Source organism: Lepus europaeus, chromosome 14 (genome assembly GCF_033115175.1).
Source record: "Lepus europaeus isolate LE1 chromosome 14, mLepTim1.pri, whole genome shotgun sequence".
Classification (NCBI taxonomy): Eukaryota; Metazoa; Chordata; class Mammalia; order Lagomorpha; family Leporidae; genus Lepus; species Lepus europaeus.
Genome location: NC_084840.1, coordinates 93,389,767 through 93,406,243, shown reverse-complemented (window position 1 = coordinate 93,406,243; position 16,477 = coordinate 93,389,767). Strand labels below are relative to the sequence as shown.

Below are 16,477 nucleotides of genomic sequence, written 5' to 3'. Positions count from 1 at the left end.
CTGTGTCTTTTTACAACAAAGAAGCTTACAGAAAAATAAATTTAAAAATGTTTGTTTAAAAAAGAAGCAGGGCATCAAGCAACAAGGTAAACAGCATCTTGGGAAATAAGTGGCCAAGCCAGCACTTAAGCAGCGCTGGTGTAACCCCAAGCCCAAGCCCATGCTTGGCTGCGCCTCTAAGCAAAGTCAACCCAGGCTGGGAGCACACATGGAAATGAAGGTTCCAGAAGGTAATCAAACACTCCAACGCCACTAAACCATACGCTCTTATTATCAGATGTTTATTTCTTCATGCCTGCATCTTTAATTCACATCCCTGAAGCACACTGCTACCTAAGTTTGTGCAACCAATTTTTCTATATTTCCATTTATGGATCAATTCAATGTATATATTAATGATATATGGAGGCATATCTTTTTAAGACTAAACAGACTTATTATGAACTCTTATTACACCTCTGCTTTTATGGAAACTCACCTTTCCCCTTCTGTGAGAGCACACTATTGAGCACTTGTTATTTCTATAAAATGATCAAAGCAAAGCTATAGGCTTGAGCTCACCAAATTCTTCTCATTTTATCAGCTCATCCATTCTGTCATAACCAAACAAGTCCACATACTAAAAAGTCTGATGCTGCTGCATTTTCTTCATTCAATTTCTTCTTTCCCTTAACAGCTGAGACTGTATTCTGAGTTGGCCTGTAAGTTCTGGATAACTGACCAAATTTACATAAGTAGCTGTTAACTAATTCCATGCTGAACCCAAAACCGATTACGCATGTCACTGAAAAACTCAACTTGCTCTGATTCTACAGGAATGTCCTGTGTTCAAGAAGCAGTCTACTTCTCTAACCTAACATGCAGTGTAGCTCATTGACTTCATCAGCCACTCTGATGACACACAATCACTCAGGATATCAGTTCCAAGACAAAAGGACTCAAAAACTTGGGTCTTTTAACTTCCTCTCCTTTTTTTTTTTTTTTTTTTTTTTTTTACAGGCAGAGTTAGACAGTGAGAGAGAGAGACAGAGAAAAAGGTCTTCCTCCTGTGGGTTCACCCTCCAAATGGCTGCTATAGCTGGCGTGCTGTGCCAATCCGAAGCCAGGAGCCAGGTGCTTCTCTTGGTCTCCCATGGGTGCAGGGCCCAAGCACCTGGGCCATCCTCCACTGCACTCCCGGGCCACAGCAGAGAGCTAGACTGGGAGAGGAGCAACTGGGACAGAATCCGGTGCCCCAACCGGGACTAGAACCCAGTGTGCCAGTGCCGCAGGTGGAGGATTAGCCTAGTGAGCCGCAGCGCCGGCCTAACTTCCTCTTTTTTAAGTAATGAATTAATTTAGTTATTTGAGAGGTAGAGTTATAGACAGAGAGAGGAAGAGACAGAGACAAAGGTCTTCTGTTTGCTGGTTCACTCCCCAGATGGCTGCAAGAGCTGGGCCAATCTGAAGCAAGGAGCCAGGAGCTTCTTCTGGGACTCCCATACAAGTGCAGAGGCCCAACTTGGGCCATCTTCCACTGGCTTCCCAGGCCATCAGCAAGGAGCTGGATCAGAAGAGGAGCAGCCAGGACTCGAAAGGGCACCCATATGGAATGCTGGTGCCACAGGAAGTGGCTTAACCTACTATACCACCATGCCAGCCCCCTTTTAACTTCTTTGACCTTGCGAGAACATGCATTGCAAAAAGAACTAACTTCCACAGTTTTTTGCTCCAAACTAAGTAGGATGTCACAAGGTAAACTGAAAATCAATACACAAAGTGTCTCATTTTTATAACTATCATTTATTGGGTATGCATTACGGCCCAGGCACTATAACAAAATACTATTTGTACACATTATCACTTATTACAGCATCACAGCAAAATATTCCCATTTCAATCCATCTGAGGGCCCTAAGAAATGAAGGGTAAAATATCTTGGACGTACAGCCACAAAGTGGTAGAGATGACATTCACCTGCCAGGTTCCAAAACTCAAGTTCTTTCCACTGTATCCTACACCACTTTCCTCATCTCACCACTATCTTTCAAGACATTATTATTTCAACACTAGTGTGCACACTTATTGAACGAATACAGAGCTATCATATCACTAAGTTCAAAGGTATCTGCTGGAGCCAGCATTGTGGCATAGCAAGTAAAGCTGTTGCTTGCAATGCTAGCATCCTATATGGACACAAGTTCGAGACCCAGCAGCTCCACTTCTGATCTAGCTCCCTGCTAATGTGCCTGGGAAAGCAGCAGAAGATGGCCCAAGTTCTTGGTCCCCTGAACCCACATGGGAGACCAGGAAGAAGCTCCTGACTCTTGGCTTCAGGCTGACCCAGCCCTAGCCACTGCGGTCATTTGGGGAGTGAACCAATAGATGGAAGATCTGTTTCTCTCTATCTCTTCCTCTCTCTGTGTAACTCTGACTTTCAAGTAGATAAATAAATCTTTTTTTTTTTTTTTTTGACAGGCAGAGTTAGACAGTGAGAGAGAGAGACAGAGAGAAAGGTCTTCCTTTTTCTGTTGGTTCACCCCACAAGTGGCCGCTATGGCTATAGCGTGTTACACCGATCCGAAGCTAGGAGCCAGGTGCTTCCTCCTGGTCTCCCATGAGGGTGCAGGGCCAAGGACCTGGGTCATCCTCTACTGCCTTCCCAGGCCACAGCAGAGAGCTGGACTGGAAGAGGAGCAACTGGGACAGAATCCAGTGCCCCAACAGGGACTAGAACCCAGGGTGCTGGCACCACAGGCAGAGGATTAGCCTAGTGAGCCACGGCACCAGCCCAGATAAATAAATCTTAAAAAAACAGAAAGAGAAAGAAACAGTCTCAGAAACTGAGCATCTTTTTTAAAAAAGAGGTATCTGTGAAAATTAGTAAATTCCATATATGATATTTGATTTCAATTAAAAAATACACACTTAGACTTATTCTAGTTCAATACAAACAAAAACTCAGTCTCCATAATTGGTTTTGATTTTCAAAAACCAAAAATCATCACTTTCATGTGATAATCCTTAAAGATGAATAAAGCAAAATGATTACTCACTTGTCATTCTTCTTATTCTTTCAGAATCTGTGTCATTCATGTTACTAAAGATGATTAAAAACAAAAGACAAAATTCATCAAATTACATGTTTTGCAAATGGGGTAAATTATTTCACAAGACAAACACCAAGAAAAAACATTCAAAAATCACCAGGAATCAGTATTTGAAAGGAAGGTAGAAAATAGTTTGATTAAACAATTTAGAAAATTATACTGTGGAATTTGAGTTATTTAAGGCAATACTAACACCTTTCTTCCTTTACCAATAAAAAATCTTTTTTTGTCTGCAAAAAACTTAACTGTCTGATAGCTTTCCCTGCTACATCTGGTTTTTTGAACATTATTTAACATTTCTGGATGGCCCAGAGTCCCATAGTCCTTGGCAGCCATTCAACAGGGTGGGCTATTTTCTCCTGGGAATCCTGTGGTTCTCCCACCTTTTCCTTCTCCTTTTGTGAGCCATGATCTTCAGCTTCTTGCCTCCTAAATGCTGATTGCTTCTGATTCATTGTGAGTCATAAAGCAAAGCCACATCTTACAACTGTATAAGATGTGACCCTGGCCGGCGCCGTGGCTCAACAGGCTAATCCTCCGCCTTGCGGCGCCGGCACACCAGGTTCTAGTCCCGGTCGGGGCACCGATCCTGTCCCGGTTGCCCCTCTTCCAGGCCAGCTCTCTGCTGTGGCTAGGGAGTGCAGTGGAGGATGGCCCAAGTGTTTGGGTCCTGCACCCCATGGGAGACCAGGAGAAGCACCTGGCTCCTGCCATCGGAACAGCGCGGTGCGCCGGCCGCAGCGCGCTACCGCAGCGGCCATTGGAGGGTGAACCAACGGCAAAAGGAAGACCTTTCTCTCTGTCTCTCTCTCTCACTGTCCACTCTGCCTGTCAAAAAAAAAAAAAAAAAAAAAAAAGATGTGACCCTAAATGGACTCTGGATGCAAGCCCAAGGGCCCTCCTCCACAGTTCCAAGAGCTCAAGAGCCAGGTGAGTGCTCTCTGTACAGGTGAGCTGTTACCCCAGATGCTGCAACCAGGGCAAAGTGCCCAGGAGATAAAAGAAAATGCCAACAAGAAAAAAGAAAGAAGGAAGGAAGGAAGGAAGGTAGAAAGGAAGGAAAGAAGAGAAGAAGGGAGGGAGGGGAGGAGGGAGGGATAAAGAAAAGTAAAGAAAAAAAAAGAAAAGAACAAAAAAGAAAAAGGAAGGGAGAAAAGTGATTAAAAACAAAAACAATACATCACACGCCTAGTTGAAGGTGATTAGATGACGTTACCTCTTCAGTCTCAAAAGGTACTGGGATACCCACACAGGAAAGAGTCTGTGCTGTGAGACAGTCTTCAGGGCCCAAAATTGCTACATGAAAACACAGTGATTGCTGCTTATTATGCTAATATTTGTTCAGTGTATTTTAACTTTATGTCCATTTAAATTGCTTATGTCCTCTAAGATTCTATTTGAAGTAGAAGTAGCACAAAAAGGAATATTTCCTTTTTCTTTATATACCATTCAACTCCAAAATTCTCATTCACAGAAATCCATGTAATGGCACGACTGAAGGGAAATAATAATATACAAAGTTCTTACAAAGACTGCATGATGAATACTCATATTGTCAAAAGCCCTCCCTTATAGAGGGAACTCCCTTATATTTAATTTACTTTTAAAACATTGATTTGTAATGCATTTTAGTTATCTATTAATTCATTTAATAAATATTTGTGAAATACTGACAATGTGCTGGTTGAAACATGGTTGAATAAGGAAGTTAAACATGATGTTTACTGAAATAATCCAGTCCCAAAGGGACAAATATCACATGTTCTCCTTGACCTATGATAACTAACAGAGCACCTAAAAGGCAATCTGTAGAAGTGAAATTGACACTTTGAGAAGCAATGACTTGAACAGCTCTTGTCTTGACTGTTGAATAAGAGTTTTCTTTTATATATATTATTTGTTGAACTCTTTAATTAACACAGAGTTAAACATACGTGTATAAAGTCAATTGAAAATAGATCTCAGTAAAAAATAAGAGTGGGAATAAGAGAGGGAGGAGGAAGAGGAGTTGGGAGTATGGGTGGGAAGGTGGTCATGGTAGAAAAATCATCATGTTCCTAAAGTTGTAATTATGAAGTGTATTAAGTTTGTAAAGCTGTATAGTTCTACATACATTCCTATGGACTTATTTCTAAGGGTACAGTTTAAAAACTTGCCATTGGACCCCAAATATCATTAAGCTGGGTGGTAAAAATACCATCTTAAGTGTTAAAGGGATCATATGGATAGGATTAAAGGTCTGGTAATAACAATGGAATTAAAAAGGAGTGAATGCTCTAACATGGGAAGCAGTCCACACAGCAGACTCATAGAATGACAATTGCTTTAAATAGCACTCTGACCTCAGAATCAGCCCTTAAAGCATTCTGGTCTGGCTGAAAAAGTCCATGAGAACATTTCAGGCATGGAAAGCCAAGACACTGAGGCAAAAAATGTCCTACATGAAGGATCTTGGTGGGTGAGACCCCAGTGGAAAGAAGTGGTCATCAAAGAAGGATGTACTTTTCTCTGAAGGGAGGAGAGAACTTCCATTTTGCTTATGGCCTTGTCTATATACTAATGGAGTTTGTGGATTCAAAAGGCTTCCATAGCCAATGAAGCTCATGTCAAAAGCCTCGGATGATCATACATAAGAGTGTTAATTGTTAAATCAATGAGTCACTCTGCACTAACTTCCCATGCAGGACTTCTTTCCTCAAAGAGTTGAATTATAACTATGTCTAAGCCCTCCCAAAGATGTACCATTCTTGGGTGCTTCATAAAAGTTAATTAAGTTTCTAAAAAAAAAAAAAAAAGTGAAGTGAATATAACTTCAAGATGTAATGACTTTGAACAGCCCTTGTCTCGACTATTGAGGAACAGTTTTGTTTTGTTTTCTGTTTTTCTGTTTTTTTTTTTTACCATGCTTAGTATAGAGTTGGTCTTCTTCTGTGTATAAAGTTAATCAAAAATGGATCTTAGAGGAGAATGGGAATGGGAATGGGAAAGGAAGGAGGAGGAGGGGTGGGAGAGTGGGTAGGAGGTTGGGTATGGTGGGAAGATTACTATATTCCTAAAGTTGTACTAATGAAATTCATGAAGTCTGTAATAATTAAATAAAAGGTTTCTTGGGGGGGGGTGGAATTTTAAAAAATTAAAAAGGAAGTGGATAGGGGCTGGCATTCTGGCACAGTGGGTTCAAGCCCTGGCTGGCAATGGCATCCCCTATGGGCACTTGTTCATGTCCTGGCTGCTCTACTTCAGAGCCAGCTCTCCTTGCTAATGAGCCTGGGAAAGCAGTAGAAAATGGCCCAAGTGCTTGGGCCCCTGCACCCACATGGGAGATCCAGAAGAAACTCCTGGCTCCTGGCTTTGGATCAGCTCAGCTCTGGCCATTGCAGCCATTTGGGAAGTGAATCAATGGATGGAAGACCTCTCTTTCTCTCTCTCTCTCTCTCTCTCTCTCTCTCTGCAACTCTGTCTTTCAAATAAATAAAATAAAACTTAAAAAAAAGGAAAGTGTGTAAACAAATGACCCAATGCCATTTAGAAGTGTCACAAAAATAAATACATAAAAGGTTAAGGAAGCAAAAGGGAATAAGCATTTAGCTCTATCTAATGAAAAGAATTAATAACCAAAAGACAAAGAAATTAACTACAGAAATGACTAAAAATGTAGTTGTAAAGTAAGTGACAAGAGGCTGACACTCTAACTATAATGGATACACCTTCCTTTCCCTTTCACATTCTAGCCACGCACCTGTTACTGCTATGGGTGAAATGGTGGTGGGAAATATTACTTGGTTCTTTGTCTTACATGGAATAAGAATTTCCACATGGACAAGGCAGAGAGAAAATCAAGATTTATTTAAGTCAGAGGCTACCTGACAAAGTGGCCAGGAGAGGGGCTCCAAGAGAGGCGAAACCCAAGAGGAAGGCGGAAATTCTTCTTCCAGGTGAGACAAAGAACCAAGGTCATCTTTCCCCATAGCCATTTCACCTTTAACACTATTGAGAGGGACTAACTATTGAGTGCATATGAAATACAGATAACTATTATTAACCTGGGTGAACAAAGTGAGGGTCAGAGAAATTGAGTAGCCATGCAAGCTTGCAAGTCTCTCAAAAGGGGGAACCCCAAACCTGAAGTCGTTTACCCCCAAAGTCTGCTCTCTACAATGACTCCAATCTATTCCTCTTGAAATCATTGTGAAAAATCCATCTTTTCTTACAACAGCTTTACTACATGTGAAAATAAGCATCGGTTTGTAATAAAGTCATGGGGCTTTAAATATCAAAGGAGTAAGACAGAATTAATAATGGAAAAAATTGGCAGATTTGGAAAGGGCACTGGACAGTGGGCAATTTGGGTTCTGGGTCTGAATTCAGCAAGTCACTTAACCTCTCTTGCCCTCAGCCTCCATGCTATAAAATGAATTGATCTTTAAGGTCTGGAAAATTCCATGACTAACTAAGCCTGGGACCACATCAATAAACGGGTCAAGAATGTCAGGGAAATAAATCTTCAAAAATGTCACAATATTTTCTTCTCCAGTATTTGCTTTTACCTTCTTAACCTTCAATAATAAATTTTCCCCTTGGAAAGAAACATTGTGAGCTTTCCATATTCATGAGTTCTACATTTCAGGATTCAAGCAATTTAGTATGGAAAATACTAGCAAAAAAAGTTGCATCTGTACTAAGCTGTACATCTGAACTATACTGATGTTTTAGCCTTACCATTATTTACTACGCAATGTAGTATAAAACTATTCGCTTAGTATTTACATTGTATGAGGTATTATAAATAATCAGAGGTCATTTAAAGAATATAGGAGGATTATGTAAGTTAAATGCAAATATTCCACCATTTTATACAAGGGACATGATCATCTGCAGATTTCAGTATCTGTGAGGGCTCCTGGAATTAATTTGCCATGGACACTAAACAACTACATATTGCTGATAAAAATACACAACATTGGGGCTGGTGCTGTGGCACAGCGGGTTAATGCCCTAACCTGAAGCACCAGCAGCCCATATGGGCGTCGGCTGCTCCACTTCCTGTCAAGCTCTCTGCTGTAGCCTGGGAAAGCAGTACAAGATGGCCCAAGTCCTTGGGCCCCTGTACCCGCATGGGATACCCAGAAGAAGCTCCTGGCTCCTGGCTCCTGATCTGTGCAGCTCCGGCCGTTGTGGCCAATTGGGGAGTGAACCATTGGATGGAAGACCTCTCTCTCTGCCTCTCCTCTCTCTGTGTAACTCTGACTTTCAAGTAAAATAAATAAATCTTTAGGGGCCGGTGCTGTGGCACAGCGGGTTAACACCCTAGCCTGAAGCGCCAGCATCCCATATGGGTGCCAGTTCTGGTCCTGGCTGCTCCTCTTCCAATCCAGCTCTATGCTATGGCCTGGGATAGCAGTAGAAGATGGCCCAAGTCCTTGGGCCCCTGCACCCACGTGGGAGACCCAGAGGAGGTTCCAGGCTCTGGATAGGCACAGCTCCAGCCATCGCAGCCAATTGGGGAGTGAACCAGCAGATGGAAGACCCCTCTCTCTCTTTCTCTCTCTGCCTCTCCTCTCTCTGTGTAACTCTGATTTTCAAATAAATAAATAAATCTTTTTTAAAAATAAATAAATCTTTAAAAAAATATATACAACATCAGGGCTGGCACTATGACTCAGCAGGTTAATCCATGGCCTATAGCACTCACATCCCATGTGAGTGCCAGTTCATGTCCCAGCTGCTCCACTTCTGATCCATCTCCCTGCTAATTCACCTGGGAAAAGCAGAGGATGGCCTAAATCCTTGGGCTCCTGCACCCATGTGGGAGACCCAGAAGAAGCTCCTGGCTCCTGGCTTCCACTTGGCCCAGGCCCAGTCATTGTGGCCATTTGGGAAGTGAACTAGAGGATGGAAGACCTCCTCTGTGTGTTTCCTTCTCTCTCTCTGTAACTCTGCCTTTCAAATAAATAAATAAATAAATATTTTTTTTTTAAAAATTGGAGTTTAACCTCAAAAATAGTAAAAGCAATGATTGAAATCTGAAAGAACTGGGCCTTATAGATCTGTTTTGAAAACTACAAGTAAGAGTCTTCTGGCAATACTCACATCATTCCATAAACACAATGTATTAGCACTGAAATAGAACAGTAACACAAATTCTTAAAACTGAAGTAAGTGCAGCCACTTTAGAAACAGTTGAGCCATTTCTTTTCCTTAAAGTTTATTTATTTGTTTTTATTTATTTGAAAGGCAGAGAGACAGAGACAGATGGAGAGAGACAAAGAGAGACTTTTCCATCCACTGGTTCTCTCTCCGAGTAGCAACAGTGGATGGCAGGGACTCACATACTTGAGACATCATCGGTTGCCTCTCCCCACCACCACCACCACTAAGGTATGTGTGAGTAGGAAGCTGGATTGGAAGCAGTGGCAGAACTTGATCCCAGGCACTCCAATAGGGGATGAGGTGGCTTCACCCAGGGCTACAATGCCCACCCAGGTTAGGTAGTTTCTTAAAAAGTTAAACATAACTCACTAAACGATTTGGCAATCCCACCCCTAATATCTGCCCTGGTGAAATGAAGACCTATGTTCACACAAAAGCTTTAACTTTTTAAAAAATATTTATTTTTATTTATTTGAAAGACAGAGTTACAGAGAGAGGTGAGACAGAGAGAGAGGTCTTCCATCTGCTGGTTCACTCCCCAGATGGCCAAACAGCTGGAGCTGCACAAATCCGAAGCTGCACCAATCCGAAGCCAGGAGCCAGGAGCTTCTTCCGGGTCTCCCATGTGGGTGCAGGGGCCCAAGGACTTGGGCCATCTTCTACTGCTTTTCCAGGCCATAGCAGAGAGCTGGATCGGAAGTGGAGCAGCTGGGACTCAAACCAGCACCCATATGGGATGCTGGTGCTTCAGGCCAGGGCGTTAACCCACAAAACCTTTAACTGTAATGTAAAGTGACATTTGTTCCCAGCAGTCAAAACATCTAACAATCTAAACGTCAACCAGGAAATGGTTCAGCAGAGTGTGGTACATCCATACAGGGATGCTAGCAGTCAGTGATAGAGAGGAAGGGGGTCCTGATGTTGACAACAACATGCATGAACCTCAAAAACACACTAAGCGGAAAAGTTAATTGTAAAAGGCCATGTATTGTGGGGGCCAGTGCTGTGGCGCAGCAGGTTAAAGCCGCCCAGTGGCCTGCAGTGCCAGCATCCCATATGGGCACCGGTTCGAGTCCAGCTGCTCCACTTCCAATCCAGCTCTCTGCTATGGCCTGGGAAAGCAGTAGAAGATGGCCCAAGTCCTTGGGCCCCTGCACCCATATGGGAGACCCAGAAGAGGCTCCTGGCTCCTGGCTTCAGATCAGCTCAGCTCTGGCATTGCGGTCATTTGGGGAGTGAACCAGCAGATGGAAGACCTCTTTCTCTCTGTCTCTACCTCTCTCTGTAACTCTGTCTTTCAAATAAATAAAATAAATCTTTTTTTTAAAAAAAGGCCATATATTGATTGTATGATTCCATTTTTAGGCAATACATAGGAAGTGAAAAACTTTCAGGACAGAAAGTAGATAAGCAGTTGCTTGCATTCAGAAACAGGCTACCAATGCACACAAGGGACCTTTGTAGAACTATTCTAAAACTGAATTGTGATAATCATACAAATCCATCAACTATGAAAAATTATTGAGCTGTACACTTAAAATGAATGGAATTTTATAGTATGTGAATTATATGCCAATATAAAAAAGTGAAATGAAAAAAGTCAAATCCACAAATGAATACCTGGGGAATACTGAGCTCCAGTAGCTGCCTTTGTGTAATCTCACTGAGCTCCCGAAACGTCATTGTAAAATCCGCCTGTGTCTCTTCCATGAGCTAATGAAAGTAATTATATTTATCAATCGCAGTTTTCCAGAAGTAGGCCCAATAGTAATTCAAATGTTAATGAGGGGAAAAAGATAAAATGATCATCTCACATGTAAGAGAAATGCAATTAAATCGTCATCACCCTGCCTTTCTCCAAGTAGTCCCAATTTGGCTTTGAATAAGTTTCTAAATCTAAAAGGAGAAACGTAAATTCAATTTTTTTAATTAAAATTCTCACTATTTTGAAAACTGTTCTCAAACCAACTAGGATGTTTTAATAGTTGTATTTAAAAAGTGACAAACCTTGTATAATAAACAGCAGGGTATGTCCCAAGAATCTGAACAGCACTATGGAAAGAAAAAAAAGTACAGTTAAACTTTGATTAAAAATTAACATTCTTGGGCCTGTGTTGTGGCATAGTGAATTAAGCCACCACCTGCAATGCCAGCATCCCATATAGGCATCAGTTCCTGTCCCAGCTGTTCCACTTCCGATGGAGCTCTTTGTCATGGCCTGGGAAAGCAGTGGAGGAAACCCCAAGTGGTTGGGCCCCTGTTACTCATGTGGGAAACGGGGACAAAGCACCCGGCTTCAGCATAGCCCAGCCCTGGTCATTGCTGCCATTTGGGGAGTGAACTAGCAGATGGAAGATTGATATATATATATATATATATATATATATATATATATATATATATATCTTTCTCCCTCTCTCTCTGTAACTCTGCCTTTAAAATAGATGGACAGATTTGTAAAAAAAAAAAATTAACATTTTCAAATTGCATCTTATATAAGAACAAAGTGAACCTTCTTATCTTAAGTAACATGGATATTACATGCTAGTTATTCTGATTTAGTGGTTCAATTATGCAGCATGTTATAGAGAAACCTGTCAATATAAATTTGTTGCCTCAAAAATTTAGATACAAGAAGGCAGACATTTGGCACAGAGGTTAAGGTACCATTTGGGATGCCCTCATCCCATATCAGAGTTCCAGCTCTGCTTTGGATTCCAGCTTCCTGCTAATGAGCACTTCTTGCTGATAAGCTAAGCAGCAAATGATGGCTCAAGTACTTGAGTCCCTGCCACCCATGCAAGAGACCTGGATTGAGCTCTGGGCTCCTGGCTCTGACCTGTTCCAGCCCTGGCTGCTGTGGGCACTTGGGGAGTGAACCAGTACATAAAAGATTCTCTCTCTCTCTTCCTTTCAAATTAAGTAGTATGAAAATAAATAAAGTTACAACAATTCAAATACAATACATGTCAAATCATGTCACTACTAAAACATCACTGTAAATAATTACTTTATAGGATAAATGCTGGTGCACCTCTTTAAGATCAAGAGAGTTATATAAATGAGTTTCTTGGTATATTTTTTAAATTATCTTATAAGGTCTATAACCGCAGACTTCATCCATTAGGATAACATTTTTAAAAAAGAAGCTTGTGTTTGTTTTGCTTTTTAAACAAAAGGCAAAGTTACAGAGAGGCAGAGGCAGAGAGAGAGGTCTTTTTTCCAATAGTTCACTCCCCAAATGGCTACAACAGCCAGAGCTGAGCCAATCTGAAGCCAGAGCCAGGAGCTTCTTCCAGGTCTCCCATGCAGATGCAGGGGCCCAAACACTTGGGCCATCTTCTACTGCTTTCCCACGCCATAGCAGAGAGCGCGATAGGAAGAGGAATAGACTGGACTTAAACCAGTTCCCACATGGGATGCTGGCACTGGAGGCAGTGGCTATGTGGCTATGCCACAGTGCTGGCCCCGAGGATAACATTTTATTTATCTGAAAGTATGATAAAATAATGAAACATTTAAAATATATAAAAATCAGAACTCTCAACTTTGTACTCATCTTTAAATATCTATGTCTTAAGATCCTTAAATGTACTTTAAGTTCTATAAAAGCTGAACACAGTCTGAGTTCCACTCTATCTTTCTGACCTCATCTCTAACTTCCTCTTGGTTGTTATGCTGCAGGCACACTGGCCTTCCTGCTGCACCTTAAAGCACACCACACAAACTCTCACCACAGGGCCTTTGCATAGGCTACTCCATTACCCATAGTGCTCTTTCCTCAAATACCTGTGTATGTTGTTCCCACAATCCCTTCAAGCCTTTGCTCAAGTGAGGCCTTTGCTGACCATTCCTTTTATTTTTATTTTTTTAAGACTTTTATTTATTTTATTTGAGAGGTAGAGTTAGAGAGAAGTCTTCCAACCGCTGGTTCACTCCCCAGTTCTTCCGGGTCTCCCACGTGGGTGCAGGGGCCCAGGCACTTGAGCCATCTTCCACTGCTTTCCCAGGCCCCATAGCAGAGAGCTGGATTGGAAGAGGAGCAGCCAGGACTAGAACTGGCACCCATATGGGATTCCGTGCTACAGGTGGAGGCTTAGCCCACTATGCCACAGCATGGGCCCACTGACCATTCTTTTAAAACTCCAAGCCCTGCCCTCTCTGTATTCCCATCCTCCCTTTTATTTGTCCCAACAGTACTTATCTCCTAATATGCTATACAATGTCAGTGTTTTGTTTAGTTATTTGCATAATTATCAACATTATAATTTGTATACCTATTATTTACTCTGTTGTTTAAAAACAGCAATCATGTTCCCTTTTCAGTTCAGCCTAAGTTCAAAATGAGACCACACCATAGACAGGTGCAGACTGAAATTTCAATTGACTGAAAAGGCCAGTCTGGAAAATATGGCTCAGGTCTTCGGATAAGTAGGCATGATAATACATGTTACACCCAACTGAGTCCACACTCTAACACCCTAGTGTCAATCATTAGTCACAACAAAACTAAAACATGGGTGGTTCACATTCAGAAACAGTACCACCTATAAACCCCATATAAGTGAAATACTTAAGAAAAAGTAACTAAGGCACAGACTTCAATATGGAATCATGAGGAAAAAACAAAAAGGACATAGGCAGTGAAATGACTGGAAGAATGGGGGAATGCTGAAGGCAAAAACTCTTAAGACGGAAGAAATCAACTTCAAGGGAGAATCTAACAGCCTGAGGTTCAGAGTACTACACTGTCTTAGCAGACTCTAGCCATTGGATAACCAGAGGTAAAACACAAGCATTCTAAAGGTAGCATCTCATTGTGAGAGAGGAGAAAGCAACAGGCAAACAGAATCCTAGTATTCAAAGATCTTTAAAAATATATTGGGAAATACTTGGAAAACTTGCTTTTATATAATATTGTAAAATATCTGAAAACTTCACATAACAGTAGAGAAGGTGGTGGGAAAGAATAGATAACTAACGGTGAATCAAGAAAATGTTTCTCAGTAGACTTTCCAAACTAACAAAGCAGAAAAAAGCAATCAATAGCTCAAATCAGAAAAAGATACAGAAAGAGGGCACAAAAATCAATAAGGATGAAACACAATGTAAGACAGAAGAAATAGAATGAGTCAATTGCTCTAATAAATGAGAACAGGCTAGACACATCTACTAAGGTAAAAACCATCACACTGAATTAAAAGTTTGCTATATAGTTTGTTTCTTTTTACAAGAAATGCATGTTGAGAAAAGGAGAACATAAAGCGAGAATCAAGGAAAACCTAACAAAAAGAAAGCATGAACAGTAATATTAATGTTAGATAAAATGAAACTGAGGGTTAAAAAGACTAATCAGAATAAAGGCACCCATTGTTAGGATAAAAGGTACTTTCGTGGCCAGCGCCAGGGCTCACTAGGCTAATCTTCCTCCTGTGTCGCCAGCACCCCAGGTTCTAGTCCCGGTTGGGGCGCCGGATTCTGTCCCGGTTGCTCCTCTTCCAGGCCAGCTCTCTGCTGTGGCCCGGGAAGGCAGTGGAGGATGGCCCAGGTGCTTGGGCCCTGCACCCGCATGGGAAACCAGGAGGACGCACCTGGCTCCTGGCTTCAGATGGGCGCAGCGCACTGGCCGTAGCAGCCATTTGGGGGGTGAACCAACGGAAGGAAGACCTTTCTCTCTCTCTCTCTCTGTCTGTAATTCTACCTGTAACTCTACCTGTCAAATAAATAAATAAAAATCTTTAAAAAAAAAAAAAAGAGAATGTAAGTTAAAAAAAATACCTGTATGGATCAATAATATAATAGCAAAGTACATAAATTTCAAACAATTAGAGCAAAATAACTTGATAAATTACAGTAAAAATAGAAGCTTTTGATATGCATCTCTTACAAATCAAAGTTATCCAATAAATAAAAAATAGTCACAAAGGACTTGAATAATGTAATTAGTACATTAAAATTGACACATTCAATCCTCTGCTTCTGCCTCTCCGTAACTCTGCCTTTCAAATAAATAAATAAATAAATCTTTAAAAATATATGAACAAAATAATAATTCCAACCACTTAGAAAATAACCTTTGGATCAAATAGGAAACAAGATTTCACAACATCTCAAAAGCAATAAATAAGGAAAAATTACCCTTAACTTACAGGAAAAAAAAAAATTGTACTAGAGATAAATATAGACCTTGAAATGCTTTCATTTTTAAATATTTTTTAAATGTAGCTTTCTGGCTTTTCAAAACATGATTGTTATAGAAATACATTTCCACATAGATTTAATTAGTAATTTAGGATTTACTCACAGCTGCTTTTGCTTAGGATCCAGTAATGGGTTTAATGCTTGTAACAACTTGTTTAAATTAAACATCCCAATATTGGCCTGATTTCCTATTTTATATCTTCTTTCATCATCAGATGTGTTTGGTACAAAATCTGTTTAAGACAAACACCATAGATTTACGGTGGGGATAATTATAATGAATAGCTTCTTTAAGTTTTTACTTACACTTACTGAATTTATACTCATTGGCTAAAAATCTTCCCAACATAAAATATCTAACTCAAAGGTATAAAAACACCCAATACCTCCCCATATACACTCAAAGCTTTTTAAGTATGAGCATTTCTACAAGAATTTCCACTTTATCACACATCAAATCCAAGTCCATTAAATGTCCTCCAAAAAGCTTCCTCCAGTCCCTCCAGTGGTAAGTATTGTTTTATTGTTATTTCTATTTTATGTATTTATAAAGACAGGTCAAGTCACTTTTGCAAAAGCCATGGAGGATCGGACACCAGAGCTCAGGCCCACATCCCATCTTTCTTTTCCGATATGCAATTCTTTGAGGGCACAGACCAAGAAGGAGTCATGGTTATATGGCTCATGGTACCTGGAAGGTCTAACAGCCACTTAAAAATGGCCACTTTGTGAATGAAACCAGTTCTTTTCCACCCTATTAATGTGTTCTCCACGACAGCGTATTCAAAATAAACTTGCAAGGATTTTTTGGTGAAAATGTATACACATACACACACAGACACATCCACAACATACCTGGGTTATAGGCCTCCATAAAACCAAATGGACCATAATCAATTGTGATGGATAATAAGCTAAAGTTATCAGTATTACAAACACCTGAAAAAACAAAGAACTTTCTAAAAACACGATACTTTCAAAATAATTTTTCTTTAAACTCTATAAAATTATCCAGAATGGAAAGGTCATGGAAAAGC

At 40.7% G+C, this 16,477-nt stretch overlaps 1 protein-coding gene across 2 annotated transcripts in view; it reads right to left on the bottom strand.

Annotated features, from left to right (window-relative positions):
- LOC133773643 (protein adenylyltransferase SelO-like) overlaps positions 1 to 16,477 on the bottom strand; it is a 49,890-nt gene that overhangs the window by 7,197 nt on the left and 26,216 nt on the right. Inside the window, exons 11-17 of one of the 2 annotated variants that reach the window (XM_062211151.1) lie at positions 16,296 to 16,379; positions 15,544 to 15,673; positions 11,247 to 11,291; positions 11,054 to 11,135; positions 10,860 to 10,952; positions 4,306 to 4,385; positions 3,036 to 3,079 (exon numbers count right to left, since the gene is read on the bottom strand). In XM_062211151.1, the coding sequence (XP_062067135.1) occupies positions 3,036 to 3,079; positions 4,306 to 4,385; positions 10,860 to 10,952; positions 11,054 to 11,135; positions 11,247 to 11,291; positions 15,544 to 15,673; positions 16,296 to 16,379 (558 nt within the window). The remainder of the gene's footprint in view (positions 1 to 3,035; positions 3,080 to 4,305; positions 4,386 to 10,859; positions 10,953 to 11,053; positions 11,136 to 11,246; positions 11,292 to 15,543; positions 15,674 to 16,295; positions 16,380 to 16,477) is intronic. The other variant, XM_062211152.1, reaches the window with a different exon arrangement.